Source organism: Sus scrofa, chromosome 13, assembly GCF_054392235.1.
Source record: "Sus scrofa isolate SSC_HxYL_T2T_F1_AM1 chromosome 13, Sscrofa_HxYL_maternal_Yorkshire_Landrace_v2.0, whole genome shotgun sequence".
Lineage (NCBI taxonomy): Eukaryota > Metazoa > Chordata > Mammalia > Artiodactyla > Suidae > Sus > Sus scrofa.
Window position 1 is genome coordinate 52,656,051 of NC_139395.1, and position 21,371 is coordinate 52,677,421.

Here is a 21,371-nt window from a genome sequence, read left to right on the forward strand (position 1 = left end):
AACAGAATGAGTTCTTAGAATAAACTATATTTAAAGACAGATAATATATTACAGAGCTGGTATAGAAGGAGACCAATTTCCCCCATTTTCCTAGATTCCCAACAGGAAGACTTCCCTACCTCTGATATGAAAGCTCCATTTGGGCAGCAGCATTGCCATTGGTACTGTGAACTATCCTACCAGATGTCCCCCACCCCTTTCGGACACATGCATGGCATGCAGAAGTTTCTAAGCCAGGGATCAAACCCACATCACAGCAGTGACCTGAGCCACTGCAGTGACAACGACAGATCCTTAAACCGCTGAGCCACACAGGAACTCCCTCACATGGTACTTTTAACTCATCATATGTATACATCCTTCAGTTAGTCCCAGGACCCCAAGATTTCAGAGTTGAAAGGGCTCCTACCCTAATACCAGCCTCCTGTCTTATAGATAAGAAAGCAGGCTCAGAGAAAACAAAAATCACTTGCTCAAAATCACACAGCTAATTAGAAACTGAGCCTAGAATAGAATCTAGATCCTCAACTCCCTCAGTACTTTCATCCTTCACCCACTCAGACACTTGAAGCCCTACTGCAGAGCTGAGGTTCATAAGGCCTTCTGGAGCTTCTGTTCTGGCTCACCAAGGCCCCAGCTGCAGACATATTCTCATTGTTACTTCATTCAAATGGCCTTTCACCCTAGAACAAGGCACGGCCTAGGAATACACCCTCTAGTTTACTTACAGAAGTCACTGCAAATCAGATGCCTGGGAAGGAAACCTTTAGTCGGAAGAAAAGATCTTGAGATATTCAAGGGTAAAGAATTTTACCATACGGATTGTTAAATCTCAGCAGGTAGCACAGTGCCTGGCACACAAAAGTCCATTAAAGAAAAAAAAATTAGTGGGACTGCTTGCTGAAATGAGGCAACATGAAGGCAGAGCTTTATATGCTTTTTAAAAAGCATTTAAGTTGATCCCACTGATTAAAACAAGCTTAACCACTACCACTACCCTGTAAAATCCACGTGATGCCTCCTTACCCAAGGTTATGCCATCTAACTTTTCTACCCATTTTTGGAGCAGTAAGAAAATTATTTTCACTGCTGCAATGGTTACTATAGTTGAGACCTGAGAAAATAATGCCAGCCCATTCTCTTGTGTAACATCACCAGGTCTCAATCTTCTCATCTAAAAAGGGCTTCAAAGATAGTAGCAACCTCATTTGTTTGTTGGGAAGATTAAACAAGTCAATGTATATACAAAGCAACCAGCTAACTAGGATTGTTTTTTAACAGCATCTTGTACTGAAAAATATTATGAAGCTGGGTGGGCAAGGTGTCTGTTGTGGGTGTCAAAGGGAAGAGTGCAACATAACACACCGGATGTTTGCTTAGATGCAGTGATGTGCTGCCCAGACTCTCCTCAGGACTAAGGCACCCATTCCCCAGCTGCCAGGAATGTTGCCTCCCTGAAAGCTGCCTTGCACTCCCCAGAAGTTATCTGCATCCACTGATTATTGATGAGGGGTTACAAAGTCCTCTCATCTCAGTGGGGGCCAACTTCCTCCAAAAGGCCCCTCCAATTCCAGAGCAATTATAAGAACTGCTGATGCTTTTGTTACCACTAGTTTCAGTTCAGTTTCTTCAGATGCCTGATCTTGCTTCTCTCCATTCCAGAGAGCACTCTTAAAATCTGCTTCCTGCGTGTTAATCTCAGACTCTCAATTTCCCAAGAAACTTAACCAAAGACACTATCCTTGGCCTAGTTTATGGCTCAGTAAAAGGTAGCAGCTATCATTCTTATTGTTGAATTGTCTAAGCAATCTATACTTGTTTTCCAAGGCGAGAGACTTCCTGAGTTTCTTTATGGGTGACCAGCCTTTACAAATAAGAAAAAGGGGCAAAGATAGAAATACTTTAACCAATTTTCATTTATCATCTGAAGAATCCTAAGCTTCTTACACTGTTCTCATATCAATTTTCTCCATCACCAATTTGCCACTTTTTTACTCACTCTATTTTAAAGGCATAAGAGAGAATAGGAGATAATAGAACATCTTGTTTATAAAATATGCATAAAGCTTAGTTTATTGTAAGGGGCAACTTTATGTCATCTTTGTCAATCTGATATCCAGCACTGAGGGAGCACAGTCCTGATCTTTGGACCTTTGGGTTAATGGTTCAAATTGTACTGAAAGCACACATACTTTACGGAACCAAACGACTGCACAAATGGCACTGGACAAGAATGCAAAAGGCCTAGGATCTGGTCTCCCTTCTGCCAATAACTCTCTCTGGAATCTTGGGCAGGTTATTTGCCTTTGCTGGGCATACCTCCCTCATCTGCAAAACAAGGGGCTTGTATTAAAGTCTACAGTCCTTTCTAGTAAGAAAAACTTATGATTGCTTAACCTTGCAGGGTTTTTTCCAGGTAACATAAATAAGTAAGATGTAGAGGGAAAGTGTAATAGCAGAGAAGAAATTAAAAATATCATAAATTCAAATTACCGACTTCCCAAACACGTATTACAGAAGAGACTATTAAGTGAATAGGAGTAAGATTTTAGAGTTATATGTTCTTTTTGCAAGACTTCCATCTAAATCATTGCCCATGTCATTGATTGTCATTTCCATAATCTGGAGTGTTTGAATATACAGCTTACCAATGCTTTGGACAAGCCATAAGTCAAAGTTAACATTTTTTAAATTAACTATGCCCAGGTCTCCACATCAGCCAGTGATGTGCTGAAATACCAGCATCTATTAGAAAGAGGTTATTGATGTCAGGGTGACACACACTGTGATTTGCAGGTGTCCCCAATGCATAACCTCTGGTATCCATATTTCAGGGTAAACCTGCCACAATTACCCTGGCCAGGCATTGCTGGTTTAATTGGACTAGCTCTTTTGATGCATGTTGAACATGACTGCCCCATAGGGATTACTGAATACCTGAGTCCCATGTGTGTGAGTTATATAGATTCTACCTAGAAAAAAATGTGTGCTTTCAGAACTTTTTTCTTCTTTCATTCCTCTTGCCTTCAAAGTGTAGGTTATTCAGTAATGCCTTCATCATTGCTACTTTGAAAATTATACTTCAAACACTATGGAAAACAGTATGGAGGTACCTCAGAAAACTCAATATAGAACTACCATATGATCCAGCCATCGCACTCCTGGGCATATATCAGGACGAAACTTTCCTTGAAAATGATACATGCACCCTTATGTTAACCTCAGCACTATTCCATAGCCAAGACATGGAAAAAACCTAAATGTCCACTGACTGATGAATGGATTAAGAAGATGTGGTTACATATATACAATGGAATATTACTCAGCCATAAAAAAGAAAAATTAATGTCATTTGTAGCAACATAGATGGAACTAAAGATTCTCATATTAACTGAAGTAAGCCAGAAAGAAAAAGACAAATATCATATGATATCACTTATTTATGGAACCTAAAATATGGCACAGATGATTCTATCTATAAAAGAGACACAGTTCATGGCTAAGGAGAGCAGACTTGTGGTTCTGGGGGATGGGGGGAGAGGAGTGGGATGGACAGGCAGTTCAGGGTTTTTGGATGCAAACTGTTGTATTTGGAATGGATGGACAATGGGGCCCTACTGTACAGCACAGGGACTGTGTGTGACTGGGTCACTGGCTATATAACAGAAATTGAAGAAACATTGTAAATCAACTATACTTCAATAAAGAAGAATACTATACTGCACATGGTATGGACTCAAGGAGAGCAGAAGAGAAACATATAGATGCTCCCAAGTACAACCCTTAAAGTTCTCATGTCTCAGAGGCTTTTAAAGCATAACTTCTAGTTCATAAGCTTTCAACTGGGAAAGGAAGATCACCCCATGAAAGCACTTGAGATGCACACAGAGCTCTGGCTGAGCTGCATGGTTTTTTTATTGGTTAAATTGATCATCAGCAGTGATTTTAACAAACATATAAAAATGATGTTGCCAGTTTATAGCTCAAACCTCACCTCAGAGTTAAAGCTAAAGAGGGGAAAAGCAAATTCCACAAAGCAAGCCCTCCTCTCTCTGGAGAGCTAAAGCACATCCTTCCCTTTAGCACCTCTATGTCTGCTTCTAATTCTCACTGGAGATTATAGTAGGATGCCTGTTGTCTCCCCCTTATCAATGTGTACTTTAGGGACCAAAAGGCACAAAATGGGATAATATTTTTTTAAATAGTCTAATCCTAAGTAACCTCAATCGAAATGAGTAAGAGATTATCATGTCATTGTAGCAAGACTCCTTTTTCCAGCCCCTTCCCCTCAAGCCTTGTTATTCCAGAGCATTCAAGACTCTACTCCCATAATAACAGTGATTTCATTTGACAAAAATGTTACGTTTCATTTTGCAGGACCTTCAGTCTTTGACAAACAAACATCCACTTTGCTGAAGACTGCCGAAGAGGCACAAATGGAGTGAAACCCGAAAACCCTGCAGCAAAGAATAATGAGCCCTACTCTGTCTCCAGGGGGTAATTTAGTAGGTAGATTAGGCAACACTTGATTAAGGGTAAACCTCTCTTTTCTATAGAAATATATTGTGTTTGTACAGAGGGGCTGTATGAAGTGGAGGATTAAGTCACAAATCCTCAGGAAAAAGCAGAGGACATTTCTCAGAAGAAATATGCAAGTTACTGCACATTTGGAAAAACAAGTAATACTTTATTGGGAGGAAAGAAGAAAAACTCCACATACAACAGTTTTATTTACATGATTTCACTTGCCTTCTTGGAACACTTCTAACGAATGGTTAGCTCCCAAATACATTGCACAGGATGCCTTGTCACCCCTGACAGTCTATGAGTTACTACAAAGAGTAACGACTTCAACTCAAGGCTACTAGAAACCGATTGTCAAATAAGATTTTCTGAGAATGCCTACAGGGACCTGCTACAACAAAAGTCATTTTTTGGCTCGTGGGGGATTATAGTGTGAAAGAAAAACAAATGTCAAAATAAATCCCCAAGAAAAGAAAGCACTTCTGTACTAACCCTCAGCCCCCTGGCCAATGTTCTGTATCCTATGCAGACTTGCAAATACTTGAGTATTTCTCATCGTCTGAAACCATGAACAGAGTCTGGAAATGTTGGATGAGGCTTAGTCCACATTTCAACAACACAATGGAATTTATCTACAACATAATGGAACTTCCCAATCTCTACCCATCAAGGTAGAAAATCACAAGACAAATGAAATAAAATAGCACATAGTATTTTTAAAAATCATATTCAGTTCAAATGAAAATTTGAACAAATAAGGATTTTTCTGTTAAAACTATGTTAGGATGACTTTTCTCATCTCTCCTTATGTTGAACAAGATGGCTGAAATGGAGCCTTCCCAAATCACTCCACATCGTGCCTACAAACAGCCATGAAAAACTAGGAACTAAATAATCGTATTTTGACAATGAATCTCTTAACTCTGCTAGTCAGGTTTCTTCTAATGGCAGTACTTAGAAGTATACCATAACACAGGAATATAGGACATAGAGTAACAATTTTAAGCTTAGAGAACTGAACTTAACTCAGTGACTTAGAGAGATGAACATACAGTTATGAGGTTTAAAAACTTCTGCTCAAAATACATGTGTCCCTCTGCAAAGAAAAAACTTAGAAAAGCTTGGGAACTTCATAATGAACGATATGTTTTGCTGAAAGCTATGAATTTTTGAGGTTTATGTTGTTCGTTACACTTTCTTTGTTAGCCAATTCCAACTCTAATTGGAGGAGCACAGTAAAGGAAATCCCCTCGAGGAAAAGATATGGATGCACAGAGTGGCACAAATTGAAAAATAAAATTGTCTTTTTAGTGTTTTTTTTTTTTTTAAGAACTCTATTAAAAGGACAAGAATAAATGGGAACATTCATTTGCTTTTTAAACTGATCACACTTGGGTTTAACTACTGGCAGAGAAGGAACTTTACAGTTCCCTGGGAACCTATAATTTGGAAACGGAAGCATACAAGAACAGACTTTAGTTTTCAGGCAATAAATTGAAGAGAATTCTGCAGACATACAACAGAAAAGGAGCATAAAATATTGGCGTGTGTATTTCTTAGAATGTTAGTTCATTAACTCGATAAGCTGCACAGGAAAAAAATGCAGCCAAAATCTACAAAGACATCCACTGGGATTTCAAATTGGCATATTTATTCAGCAAGAAATAGCTAGAGGTTGGGGGTGGGGGGCGGGAAATGCATCCCATTCTAGTAATGACGATTTAGTGTGAATCTCTAGCAAGACACCTTGTTGAAAAATCTCCATGTGGGCTCTGCTGGGACACACAGAAGCCCAAAGCTCCAAGGCCAGACATAAATATTATGCTCCATAATCTGTGTCCTGGGAAACAGTGCCACAGAATTATACAAGAAAATCACGATCTTTCACATCTTACTTTCACACACAATTCAATATAAACTTGAAAAATGTTTTAATTTTTCCTCCTTATTGCCCCAAATGTTTTTTTAAATGCTTTATTGGAAACTTTCATTTACTGGTGTGTGCTCTATATCTGTATTACTCATCAGTATAAAATAGCTGCAAAGAATTTGTTGGGCGATACTCCCAATGGTCACTGTCTTCTATGGTTAAAAGCTCATTATCAGTCTCTCTGGGAGAAAGCTCTAGTAACTGAACCCCACATAGATCAGGTACTATGCTACATTCTTTCATAAACCTCATTTTATTTAACCCACCCAGGGAGGTAGAGAGTGTAATCCCCACTTATAGATGAAAAAAGTGAGGGTCAGAGAGATTCTCTGCCTTATTCAAGGTCCTGAGCTAAAAATAATAAGGGTCACTATTTGAATGCTGGATAGGTCAATTCCATGGCTCTTTATTTTTCCCTTCCTGCTCTCCTTGCCAATTCTAAAAAAAAAAAAAGAGAGAGAGAGAGAGAGAGTTCCCATTGTGGCACAGCAGAAACAAATCCGACTAGGAACCATGAGGTTGCAGGTTCGATCCCTGGCCTCATTCAGTGGGTTAAGGATCCAGCGTTGCCTTGAGCTGTGGTGTAGGTCGCAGACCCAGTTTGGATCTGGCATGGCTGTGGCTGTGGCGTAGGCCAGCAGCAACAGTTCGAATTAGACCCCTAGCCTGGGAACCTCCATATGCTGCAGGTGCAGCCCTCAAGACACAAGACCAAAAAAAAAAAAAAAGAAAGAAAAAGAAAAATCACAAAAAAATTTCTTTAAAAGTTAAATTAAGAATACTGTCTATTCCAATAGATTGTGGGTATTTCCTCTGAGGAACATAATTCAAGGTATTTCTAACCAAAAAAATAAAACATGTATAATATGTGTGTGTGTGTGTATATATATATATATATATATACACACATACACTAAACTGCTATCCATTGCTCTTCCATGGGTCAAGCTGAACTAGTTAGGGTGCATTCTGAGTGTCTTTTTTTACGCCTTGTGAAACCAGTGGGATCACAGCATGAGGCTGTGCAATACAGGCTACAAACCAATGGTCAGTTCACTAGTAACTGTGCCTCACTGGACTCAGAATTTTCCAAAAAAAAAAATTGGGCCAATTTTCTAATATCCACGGATTTCACATAAAAATTCACATTTTATGGAAATCAGAAAGTCCCTCAACCCTAGGCCCACCTTTGTGGCAACATATAGTCAAAGCTTAGTGATCTCAACTCCTTTCAAGAAGACATGGGCTCTTGAGTTCCCTACAGTTCCCACCATTCTCAGTTATATCCATATACTAAGTCTGCTGCAACTAGAATTTTTAATTATGTTTATGTTATTATTTTTCTTATAATAGAGAAATATTTCTCCAAACTCTCTCTCCTTTAACAGATTGAATGATTGGTCTCAATTTTTCACCATTCCTGGTATCGGCTCCTTTTCAAAGTTCTTTTCATGGAGAGAGTCTGCTTCCCCAATCTTTAACTATTAGTTCATCCAGGTGCTTTGCTTTGGCTAACGAAGTGGGGTAAAAATCACAGTGTCAGTTTAAGACTAGGCCTTATGAGGCCTAGCATGTTTTGACTTACTCTCCTTTGCTACTGTCAATCAGCAGTTTCCCTTGGGTTGCTGATGCCCCTTCAGCCTTAATCTCAGCATAAACACATGTGGAACAGAGCTATCTCAGCCACCCACAGACCTGAGTGAGAAGCAGATGTGGCTACCCTGGAGCAGACGAGCTACTTAATTCCCCTAAAAATCGGTGGGAATAACTATTGATGCTTTAAAGTCACTGATTTTGGGGGTGATTTGCTACACAGCATGATTATGGCAATTGCTAACTGATACATCTCTACCAAAAAAAAAAAACCTCAAAGAACCAGACATCATAAATTTTCTTACATGCAAACCTGTTTCTTATTTATGTGAACAGCCTAGACCCTGAAGGCATTTGAGTTTGCAATTCCTGCCATAAAACTATAAATTAAGGAACTAAAGAAGGTTGAATCTGTGAAACATTTCTTAGCATGACTGTATTTCTAGGTCTGACTGAAATGGCCCAGTTTTTGCCTAGTGCCACTATATGCTGGTTTGGATAATAAATAACATGGTCTACATTCAAATTTGTTGCCAATTTTCATACCAACAGGATGAATCTCTTTGATCTCTCTTTGAAGCCTGATCCAACAGTTATCATTGTTGCAGACAGTACTCTACCTGAGATTTTCCTGGATGTAATAACCTATTTGGTTGGTTGAAATCATGAGGCAGGGTGTCCAAACACTATAAAATGATGGTGTAGAATAAGTCAAATTTGTAAGTGTCAACCCCACAACTACCAACTAACCAATCAAGTAGCCAGCCAGCCAGCCAGCCAGTCCATATCCCAGATGACTGACACTTAAAGGGTTTAATAGGTTAACTTATAAACAGGAAGTACTTGAAACAACAGCAATATTAAAAAACCATGTGCCCCCAGAAAGAAAAGCTTTGTCTTCAGAAGGCAGTAATTATTGCATCTGAGTTCATCTGCTTAACAATCCAGGAAAGTGGGAGTTTCACTCTTTATTAACCTTAACCAGAGACGTTTTCATCAAAATTAATTGTGATTACTTTTTATTGCATTTCAAATGCTATCCTTTATTTGGGGTGGTCAGGAATGCAACTAAGCAATTCCAGACCATGCTATCTTTGATGAATATGCCTATGAGGTAGTTATCAGGCCCCCTTATGAAAATATTGCTATACAAAAGTTCATAGGCCACAACAAGACATTAATTTCCATAACTAGATGTGTCTTTAGAAAAGAAAGTTACTATATACAAAAAAAACAGAAACTTTGATGCTCAGTAGTAGAAATAAATAAATACCCATGTATATAATAGACATTCTAAAAATGTTTCTTTTATATTTTCCTTATTACTATAGTAATAGTTCATCATTAACACTTATTTTGAGCATATCTTATGCCAAGTACATTTCTAAATTCTTATATGCACTGATTCTTTAATCCTCACAACAACTCTAAAGCAGATGCAATTATTATTCTCATTTTACAGATGAGGAAACTGAGGCCTAAAGAAGTTAAGCTCAAAGGACATTGAGCTAGTAAATTTTGAAGCTTGAATCCTAGGTAATCTAGTTCCAGAGTTAGCTAAGAAAGACAATAACAACACTTGACTTCACTGCCACCATGATGAATTGGTCTATTATATTTTGTGCTCTGACTGTAATTTGCTCTATGCAGCCTCTATATTTTTGCTGATAGTTCTTCTGCCTGGTGGGTCTTCCCTCCTGCTCTATCCCTCCCATTTAGAACTCATTCAGCTCCCATCCCACCTACTCCATGAAGTTTCTGCGACTCCACAGTTTTCTTGCCTTCTCTTCTTAATTCTTTAGAACTCTCACCATTTAAAGACAGTTGGATCTGGATTTGAGTCCTGACTCTGCTGCTTAATAGCTAAATAATGTTGGGCAAGTTATTTAACTTCTCACAGCCTCCTTCTTCTCATCTACCCAATGGGATAATAGTTAATATACTCCATAAGAGAGAGTGGATCTCTATGATTTTACCTGACCAGCACCCCTTCTGAACAGAACTCCTCATTCTTGTGGGAGATCACCTGTCCTCAATCTCAGGCCATGGTTAACCCTTTTCCCCTAGGTTTCGGGTGATCATGTAACTTGATCTTGACCTGGCCAATCTATTCATTCTACCAGCCTTTGACTTTTGGCTAGAACTACTCAGAAAGAACCTTTCTCCTCCCCCAGCATGACTAAACTTATAGAATGTAGGTTGGCTGCTGGAGGTTACAGTTGGCATCACTGTGGACAGCGTCCCAAGAATCAACACCACAAAGAGCAAAGCACACCTGTGAGCAAGATGAAGACAGATTCCTGATGCCGTTGTTTAAAAATCTGCATATAGTCAAAAGGTCCATTCCTGGCCTTTTCAGTTAACTGAGCCAACAGATACCCTTTCACTGCTTATTTCGGGTCGTTGTGTTTCTGTCACTCGGAAATAAGAGTCTCAGCTAACCCAGTTGATGTGAGAATTAAACAGCTGCTATAAAGTACACAGCACAGCACAAAACATACTGAAAATTCAATAAATGGTATCCACTACTATTATTATTCCCCTACATTAGTTTCTCAAAGGCGGGAAGACCTGAGGTCAGATCTATCTTCACCCCTTACTGGGATGTCACTTTATAACTTTTCTGAGACTCTAAGATTACCATATATAAAATCACCAATACTATTGTGAGGAATAAATAAGAATTCATGTCTGACAAGGCAATAAAATGTTCTGCAAATTTTAGCTATTATTATCTCAGTCTGTAGGTTCCAATCTAACATCTCATATTGATGGGAAAAACTAACAGCAGAAACCCTGGGACTGATTTGCCAAAAAACATCGAGGAAGCTATGGATTCAAATAAACTACCAGTCCATCCTAAGATGAACTCAGGACTAAAGAAAGGACCTGAGGCTATTATCATTCTATCCAAACCAGGGATCAATGTAAAGGAACTTGGCTGACACCATTAAGGCTCAAAGAGAAAAAAGTAACTAATATGGACTAAGTAACCCCCATGTGCCATGTTCTGTGCGAAACATTTCCTTCTATTTCCTACTCTGTAATAATTTATTTATTTCTCTTTTGGTCAGTTAAAAAGATAAATTATGAGTACATATTGAAATTATCTAACTTCTTCTATCTCCAAGGAGGAAACCTAATATATATCTAGAGAAAGACACTAATTAATAAGCAGAATTTAACATGAACTCTGGCCAACTTGAACTTGAACTGCTCTGTTTAAAGGCACACTGGAATAAATAAAGGAACTTCAAAGCAAATGCCCTGTTTTAGTTTGAATGTTTTATTGAGCACATGGGGAGAGCTCCTTTGCCAAAAATAGGGATGGTTAATGAGGAAAAATTGGTGTTTTCAGTCATTCGGTTTGTTTCTCAGATAGGGCCATCCATTCAGAGATAACTATATTACACAGAAAACACAGGAAAATGATTTGTTTTGAACAAAACAAAACCAGTTCTGTGAACTGTATGATATCAGTTTAATGCATCCTCTCCCAAATACCTTCTATGATAATACACATACATTTCCCTTCTGACAGCAAAACAACTTTAATATAATTCTAAAAGGAAGACATTTCTGTTTTAAGTTTCTTGCCAACTCTATAACCACAGCCCTTACCTTTTAAGGTGATATTCAGGAACCAAGAGACTCTGTGCAGCATGAGTAGCCTCCACCATAACCAGCTTTTCTCGGGCACTACTTTGAAAATGATGCTTCGTACTTGCAAAGACATACTGGGTTCCCTAGGAGCAAGTCCACCATTTATGTGCATATTTTCCCACAGCAATGGGGACATTTAGGAAGGAGTCAATCTCTAATCATTTAAGGATTAAGAGGAAAAGGGCTGGGCTGACCTGCAAGTGCTGAGAGTTGTCAGCCATGGTATCCTCTCGCCTGCGGACTTCTTCAAGTAACTGGGCATTCTTCTTTTTTTCCAACTGCTGATTGTGCTTGAGATTGGCCACCTTCTTATTCTGATCCTTCATATGCCTGAGAAAAGTCAGCACAGTTTGGTCAAATTCAACCACGGGGAGACCATATGTTGTCATAAAAGGAGAACTAAATATAGAATATTTGATATGAGTTCAGAAAAAATTAAGGCCCCAGAATTTTCTATTCATTCAATCGCAAATATGTCTTGAGTCTCTACTTAATGCCAGGTGCCAGGATGGCACTGAGGCTGCAGCGGTGAATGAGACAGGTATAGTCTCTACTCCCCTCATGGCACTTGGATTCCAGTGGGGGAGAGAGACAAGTGCCAAGGAGACATAATGTAGGTTTCCTAATATTAAATAAAATAAATAGCATGCTGTGAGAGATGATGATGGTGTGCACTGCATGTACGGACAGGTGGTTGAGGGAGAAGATGACTGCATTCACTCTGGCCAGGGAAACCTCCCAAAGGAGAGGAGACTGTGGGTGACATTTGAAGGAGCCAGCCAAGGAAACACCAGGGGAGGTACGCCCTAGGTAGAGAGAATAGGAAGTGTAATTCCCAAGACAAGAAAGAACATGGTTACTTCTAGGAACCAGAAGGCTTCAGTGAGGCAGTGCGGCTAGTCCCAGGATGGTGGGGGGAGGGAGGGAGGAGATGGCACCGCAAAAGTAAGTGAAACTCAGGGCACACAGGGTCCTGTGTTCTGTGATGGGCATTTATTTTCTTCAAAGGGGTTGCTGTTCTAATTATTATTATTCTTCTGGATCATGTTCCTGGTTTGAGACCATAATCTATTATTTTGATTTTTAAAGCAATAATTACAAGGCTCCAATCAAATATATTGTCATCACCTAGCTCAAACACAATAACACTGGTTAATCACCATGTTAAATAAAACCCAGGTGCTTGGAATAAAAGTTCTTAATGAATCTGTAGGATGTCAAGGTGCAAAATCATGAGGTGAGGGAATGAGTAAACGACTAAGAATAGAGGACAGGTTAAAAAGCGGGGGGGGGGGGGGACTTGGGGGAGTTACAGGCTTAACGTGGACTATTTCAGCAACAGCTCTTAACAGAACATTCCGCAGATTTAGGCAACCATGTCCACAGCAGCTGCTATAAATCTAATCCAACACATGAGGAAGCAGAAGGGCAGTGCTGAGAGTTCAGAGGGTTCAGTAGCAGTGATTCCAAAAGAGGAGGGCCATGAAGCAGAATCACTTGGGGTCTTTTCTAATCCTTCTCCCTCTCTTCCAAGTATTGCTGAGTCATCCACTGAAATCAATCACTGACTCCCAAAAGAAGCTTATTGAGAATCACAGCTCTTGCAGAGTTATGAATGCGATGAGAACTAGGTGATAAATAGTAAACATGTCCAAGTGAAGCAATAATCAGGTGGAAGCCACTCTCAAATAGAAACTTATTCTAGTCTTCATAAAATTATACACTCCCATAATAAAAATATTCTCAACACTTTGCCTCCCATCAATATTTACAGAACCAACTGAAGCAATGATTTAAATATTTCCGACGATGACACTTATTAAGAGTATAAACAGTGAGACAGAATGACCATCTTCTTAGTCATTATGTGGATTGGGTAACCACTGCCTGATAGTTCCCATTTTTACCAGATACAATCATGCACACACATGAAACTTCAAACTAAATCTACACACTAATCTACCTTTAGGAAAATGTCTTTTTGGTTAGTAAAAAGATGTTGAGAATGACCTCCTGCTTCCTAACCAAATAAGAATATAGTAGTTCCACTGCTCATACTAATCCAGGCAAGCACATTTTCTAGGAAATAAGGTCAGTGCGCAGTAACCAAATATGAAGTCTCTGTAATATTGGTAATATGTGAGATTGTTTAACTGGAGGACATGTATAAAGAAATACGTTTTTATTGCTTTCAAATGCATACTTATACAGAACCAACTGGTAAATATTTTCCCCAAGTACCAGTGATAAATAAAATAGATTATTATTACAAACATTATTTTCACTGTTAAAAAACACTCCCATATAGTTCTCAAAGCAGTCTTACTTTCTGGGACACTGCAAGAAAGAAAAACAAGCAATGCAAAAAAGAAAAACAAGCAAAATTAAAATCCAGGCATCCTTGAATGCTTTCCTGAATAAGAATGAATAGCTAAGAAAAATGAGAAACTCAAGTTCAGAATCTGTGATAGGGACCAATCATCAGCAATCTCCATTCTTTCAAAGACTATCTTAATTAGGATGCCAGTGATTAGAAAAGCAAAGCTGGGTTTTGAATGGCACTGCTTAGGATTTGGGCCAAATAGATCAATGCAGAGCAAGATGATAAAAATTATCAACTTGTCTTTGTACACATGAACATCAGGAGATACATACACAGTGTGCAAAATCCTTTGCAGGAATGCTACGGTTTTCAAATATACTTCTAGCAATCTGTCTTCTAATAAAAGTTTACTTAAAAGTTAAAAATGGAAGCAAATACTGCTCTGCCAGAGGTAGGAAAAAGGCAAAGTATAGAGTAGGATAGGAACAGGTGATCAGTACCTCATCTAGTAGGTGCCCCTGAAGGAAGCCATAAACCTACCTGGAGCACAGGTCTGAAAGAGCAATTTACAGCGTAGGAGGAGAGAGAAGGAGGCAGATCCAGAAATCATTGAATTTAAAAATTTGAGATCCCTTACAGAAGAGAAAATGTACTTGCAGGAATTTACTAGAAGAATGACCATAGAGATTTTTGCTACTAATAAATTCAGCATTTCCAAGAATAATATCTGTAAGTGACCTATCAGTCCTCTTACCACCTGCAAGAATAAACCCACACTGCATAAATCATGCTAACCTCAGTAAAGATCTCAATTGTCTCTAAATTTAAAAAGGCAGAGCCCCCTGGAGGTGAAGACTGAAAAGCCCTCCGGCAACACTGCCTCAGAAGAAGGTGTCATTGACACCCACTTCGCAAACTCCTACCCACTAGGCAACACAAGCCTGCCAAAGACTGACATACTCAATGCTGGAGAAAAAGTTTCTTTGAAGTGAATTTTTCTGCAAGGAAACATCATTCAAAATATATTAAAGATGGAATTAAAAAAAAAAAAGCAGTTATGGGATGGTGGGAGTAGATAGAGGTTAGTTGGAGTAGGGTTGTTTCAATATTTGCTTTAAACTGACCAGTTTCATAAAGCAAATCATGTCATTTTTCAAAATTCAGCTATCATTAATGAATTTGGATTCAATTTTAAAAATCCAACAGGTTTCAAGATCAATAACGGCTACCACACTATACATGTATGTGTAACTGGGTCACCATGCTGTACAGTAGAAAAAAAATAATGTATTGGGGAAATTAAAAAAATATATATATGTATATGTATATAAATGAATGAATGTCTGGAGTTCCCGTTGTGGCTCAGTGGTAACGAACACAACTAGTATTCATGAGGACATGGGTTCAATCCCTGGCCCCACTCAGTGGGTTAAGGGCTCTGAAGTTGCCATGAGCTGTAGTGTAGGTTTCAGACATGGCTCGGATCTGGCATTGTTGCGGCTGTGGTATAGGCTGGCAACTACAGCTCTGATTAGACCCCTAGCCTGGGAACTTTCAGCTGCTGCGGGTGCAGCTCTAAAAAGACAAAAACAAAACAAAAAAAAAAGAATGAATGTATACGATGACAGAATTCTGCTATTTTCACTAGGATAGTCCATCAAATTAAAGTTAGAACATGTTTTCTATCTTGCTGTTGAGAGAGCATTAGGCACTCAAAAGTACTTATTTGAATACATGAATGCCTGCACTTACCGTTACTGTCACTTCTGGATGTATTAATATATATCTAATACATACTATAATATTGTTTGAACTTAGAAACCATGTCAAATGCTTTCCAAAGTCCTACATCTACTCTGAAACTCAGAATGAATACTACTTTCACTACGTCCATCGCATATGGAAGTTCCCTGGCCAGGGACTAAATCTGAGCCTCCAGAGACAATGCTGGATCACTAACCTACTGTGTCACAGCGGGAACTCCTGAGATCCCTTGCATTTATTTAAATCTTTATGATTTTTTTTTGTTCTCCTGCATTTAATACCGTACTTTCTCCCAATCATCATACTATGTTTCAGGGTTTCATCCCCCCTCAACACACACACCAAGGGAAAGAGAACTATTCTCTAGAATTACATAGCCCAGCGTATAGAACAAGATATGAATATGTTTCTGTAAGGGCTTGTGTATGTTTGAATATGAACAAGAAAATAAAAAATTCTCTTCTTTTAAAATCTCAACAGAAACAAAATGATATTTTTTTAACCCATATGATTTCAAAATCTTTAAAGATTGGTAACATCCACTGTTGGAGAGCATGCAGGAGTCCAGCCCTCTCATATGTGGTAGGGAGTGTCAAAAGCATTTTTGGAAATCAACTTGCAAGTATGCATCAAACCATACATACCTTTTGCCAAGCAAACCCACTTCTAGGAAAGTAACCTACAAAAATGCTTGCACATACGGAAAAATATATACATAAAAAAATTTTCAGAGTAGCACTGTAAAGGTGAAAATTTGAAAAATATCTAATCATTCATCAGAAGGAGACTGGCTGAAGAAATCAAGTACATTCATACTCTAGAAGTCTAAGCTAGCTAAGGATATTAAGGCAAAAGTGAAGTGTGGACAAGGAAGAACCTTCAAGACATACTGTTAACTGAAAAAGAAAGCAGGTAGCAAATAATAAATATAGTCTGATCTTATTTATGTTAAAATATAAAAGCCCATTGGAATGTACATTTGCATACATATGGAAGTGGTATGTATATATACTCCTGGAAATGCCTGGACACGCCACACCAGTCTGTAAACTAGGAAGGTAATGGATTAGAGGAGGGGTGCTTTCACATCTCATTGCATGTATTTGTGTATATGTGTTTGAGTTATAAATACAGAAAAGAAAAGGCACAGATATAAAGTGCCTAAGTCAATGATTTCTCACCAATCCAAACATGGAACACTACCATCACCCAGCCTTGCATCTCTTCCTCCTGCCCCAAAATAATCTCTATTCTAAAGTTAACTACATGGATTTGTTATATCTATTCTTGAAATTCATATACATAGAATCATAATAGTATAGGCTCTTTTGTGTCATTTGACTCAGTGTAAGTTTTTTTAATATCACTCACATTGTCATATGTAAGTTCCATCTTATTGTTGAATAGCATTCCATTACTATGAATATGCCACAGTTTGACATTTGGACTGTTTCTAATTTTCTTTAACTATTAAAATTAGGTTGCAATGAACATTCTTGTGTCAGTTGTGTGTGTGTGTGTGTAGACATATGTTTATATTTCTTTTGGATAAATAACTAGATATAGGTTTAACTGGGAGTGTAAAATGGTACAATCATCATGGAAGACAATTTCAGAGTTATATAAATCTTCTAGGAGCAGCTGCAGTGCAAGGGCTAGTAGCATAAATTCTGGAGCCAGGCTGCCTAATATTCCATCAGAAATCCACTCCTTTCTAGCTCTATGACCATGGGCAAGTTTTTAACCTCTCTGTACCTCAGCTTCTTCATATATAAAGTGTGAATAATTTTGTGTAACTCATAGAGTTATTGTAAAGGGTTGATGAACTAGTACAGGTAAAATGTTTAGAACAGACTACAATATGTTCCCATTCTCTCTTGTTCCTCACACCAGAAAGGCAAGTATTCCAAGTACCTCAAACAATGGACTTTGGAATGTATTATTAAACTCTTTTTGTCATACATTTAAATTCCACTTGTGATTTCTTTAATATAAGATGTTACATTCCTGGAAGGTTATCCTAATGGAAGTGTTGCAGGAAGGTCACGACAAGCATGGGTAAGTGAGCTGGGATTCCAAAGCGACTGCACAAGGAGATGGGCCACACACACACAGTGGAAGCTGACAATGAGTATTGCATGCAGAATTTCCAATAATAAAAGCTTTTACTTTTAACCACTGAGATGAGCCCATTTTTTAAAGCTTGTAAATACCATTCAGTACTTCAGCATAGCCATAAATTTTAGAAAGCTATCATAAATATTCTAAAAATATTTTTATAGCATGTAAAATGTGCTGAATGTCATGAGCATGATATTCTTTCCTGAAAGAGAAAGTATCTGGCCAGCTGTGACTACTTGAATCTAGCTCTCCTCCTCCCCTGCCCCGCTGGCCCCAAAAAACAAATAGGTTCAAGGTCTTAGGACTCAGCTCCAAAATGAGCCTAAGACTTCTGGAGCCTCAGCTCCAGAATGAGCCTCTTGGACTTTTTATTTTGTAGCAGCCCCTCACTAGCAGCCTACCAGTTTGGACACTAGCTTTGATGATTGCTAAGTCCTTTCAAAACCCTCTCTGTGCTTCCTATCTTGACTTTCCTCCTCAGTGGTTTCTCCCTCTCCTCCATACCTATAGTCCTTTCTGCCTTCATTCCCTGGGAATGATTACCCTCTCATATCCCTCTCCTCTGTTCCTATCTTCTCTGTGGTGTTTGGGGTTACACAATGACCCAGAGATAAGGTCACCTTCAGTTAAATCACATGATGCCAACACACCTTAAAGTGACACCATTCATTATTTACCAGAACAGTAGGACATACCTAGAACCTGATAACATAGTTAGAGAAGGTGTTAAAGGGCAGGGAGGGTTCAGATTTGAAAACTTGACAAGTGGAGCTTCTTAGAGGCAAAAAGAGTTCTAGCCTTCACCTTGCAGTACTGGTGCCACCAGCAAAACTCTCCTTGAAGGAGATCATTCTATAAGGCTATTCCTCATTCAATCTGATAAGACAGCTGAATGAATCATTTGAGACAAAGGGGGTCAAGAAACAAGACAGTAAAAATGCCCAGGACCAAGAACTCTGCTACCAACTGGCTGCACTCTCATCACAGAGACATCCCTTACAAAGCGTGTTAACCTAGGCAAGTTACGTCACTGGGGAATGTGGGCATTAAATAATTTAATAAACCTAGGGCACTCTAAACAGCTCCTCACACACAGTGAATAATTTATAAATGTCAGCCTAATCCTCCTAACCCAAACAATCCTCTTTTAAAGTATATATCTATTCCCCTCATTGCTCATTTCCCCCCACAAGCCAAGAAAACCTAGAGAACAGGTGACACAGCATAAAATGGTCATAGTCAGCAAGAGAAGCATGGATTTTTCTTATAGATATTTCACTTTGGGAGAGGTCTAAAGGGCTGACTTCCTTCAAATGTTCTCCCTTATTCTAGCCCAGAAGACTCTCCTACCCCCAAATATCAATGGAGCATTGCCCTAAGTATGAAGAGAAACCAATGACTGAGAGCCTAAGCTAAAGAGAGTAGATGATGGGGGCCTGTTAGAGAAAACCTCAGGGACAGAAAACAGAGAGTGCCAGCCCTCTGTAATGCCTCTTTGTCGTCCTCCAGAATCACTTGATAGAACTGGAATGCATCCACAGGAAACTTAAAGTGAAAAAGCAAGCAAGGCCTATTTATCATTTGCCTCAGGACTCAATGCTCAATCTATGGGGAATCTAACAATAAGGCATTCTTCCAGTAAGCAGACAATACAAAATTATAAAGGTTACATGGTTACCTAACAAGCTTGTCTCCGATTTACTATTTACCAAATACATGTCTAATCATTTGGCCTCCCAGATAGGCCTGGTGACCCAGAGAGCACAGGCTGGTCGTGTAGGTCTGAGAATAACAGCCTGGAGTGATTTTTTTTTTTCTCATTATCAAGCAACAAATGTGCTATGATATTCTACATCCCTCTCACTGCAGGCTGGACTACATGCTCAGGCTTCTCGGCCCATAAGGTTAAAGATGGAGGCAGATTCACCACCAGGAGAACCCAAAGCACAGTTTCCCTGCCATCTCTACCCGCAAGTATCCCCTACTTCAGTACATCATGGCTGCACATTTCCCACAGTGCCTTGATGCCCTACTGAGAATCTACAGCACAGGAATACAGACAGGGAAGCAGTGAGTGGACAGATCCTCACTCTCCATCACCCCTGCAGCCACGATAGCTCAGACCACCAGTATTTTCCACCTGGACCACAATGCTCTTCTCTCCTCAGTGGTCCCCCTGCTTCCACTCTTGTCTCCTTTTAATCTGTTCTTCACCAAGCAGCAAAAGCGAGTGTTTAGGAACAAGTCAAATTATGCACTAGTTGGTGAAAAATTTTCCAGTGGTTACCATTTTCCCTACACACCTGTGGATCTCACCAGCCCAATCCCACAGTATTCTCACCTTTACCCCAAGAATCCAGAAGCCAGTCTTTTTTTGGTTCTTAGATCACACCAACTCCTCCTTATCAAAGAACACAGGCACATGCCTTCCTGTCTGAGACCCCTCCCCTTTTTTCTCATAGCCACTACTCCTCCATGGCTGACTTTCATCATTCAAGTCTCTACTCAAATATCACCACTTCAGAGGGGACTTTTCTGGACACCAAATTCAAGAATGTCCCTTTCCATTCACTAAAAATTTCTGTGACTGCGCTCTGTGCACTTCCTCCTTGTACACACACACTTTGAAATTAATAAATTACTAATTTATTAATATTTTAAATTATAAACTGTTCTACCACCAAACAGGGATTACTGCCAGAACAAAGCCCATCCTTGGGGTATGCACCAGAGTGAAGGAATGACTCCTAGCCTCGTCCTTTCTGGTTCAGGCTACATCAACTTGGGCGAGGATGTCAGTTCAAATTGATCCATCTAATTCACTCTCCAAAAGACTGAAGAGTCTCTCTAATGCAATAACAGAATAATATCTTTCACCTCCTCAAAACTACTCTTTGGATTTCCATTACCTATGGACAACTCCATGCTTCTTCCTATGATTCACATCTGATATAACTCCTCCTCTCTCCCCAGCTATGCTGCTGTTCCATCTGCAACCTGAACATGCCAATCCCTACTGTCCTCAGGGCATAGCCATTTGCTCTTCTAGGAAGCTCTTTAACTCACTCCCATCCCAGCCCTTTCATTACAGATAACTCATATTTATTCCTCTCACCTCAGTACAAATGCAATGTCCTCTGGGAAAACTTCTTGGTCAATGCATAAAGTTGGGTCTTCCTGTTTGGTTTTGCTTTTTGTTTTTTTGTGTTTTTTGTTTGCTTGTTCTTGTTTTGGGGGGGCACCCACAGCATGTGGGAGTTCCCAGGCCAGGGATCAAACCTGCACCCTGTTGTGGCCTGTGCCACAGCTGCAGCAAGAATGGATCCTTAACCTGCTCTGCCACAAGGGAACTTCCTAGATATTTCTGTTATTAATTCCCAAATCATGTGATGCTTGCCTCACTAAGAACCTATAATACTTTCCATCCTTTAATGTTTTCCTTGTTCTGCCTGC

The 21,371-nt window shown here is 39.2% G+C and overlaps 1 protein-coding gene across 45 annotated transcripts in view; it reads right to left on the bottom strand.

Moving 5' to 3' along the window:
- Positions 1-21,371, bottom strand: part of ERC2 (ELKS/RAB6-interacting/CAST family member 2) — a 983,951-nt gene that overhangs the window by 434,676 nt on the left and 527,904 nt on the right. For all 45 annotated transcript variants that reach the window (XR_014823359.1, XR_002337959.2, XR_014823361.1 and 42 more), the window contains one exon: positions 11,905-12,040. Coding sequence is in view for 15 of the 45 variants with exons in the window: in XM_021070729.2 (XP_020926388.1) it covers positions 11,905-12,040 (136 nt within the window). In the remaining 30 variants the exon portion in view is untranslated. The remainder of the gene's footprint in view (positions 1-11,904; positions 12,041-21,371) is intronic.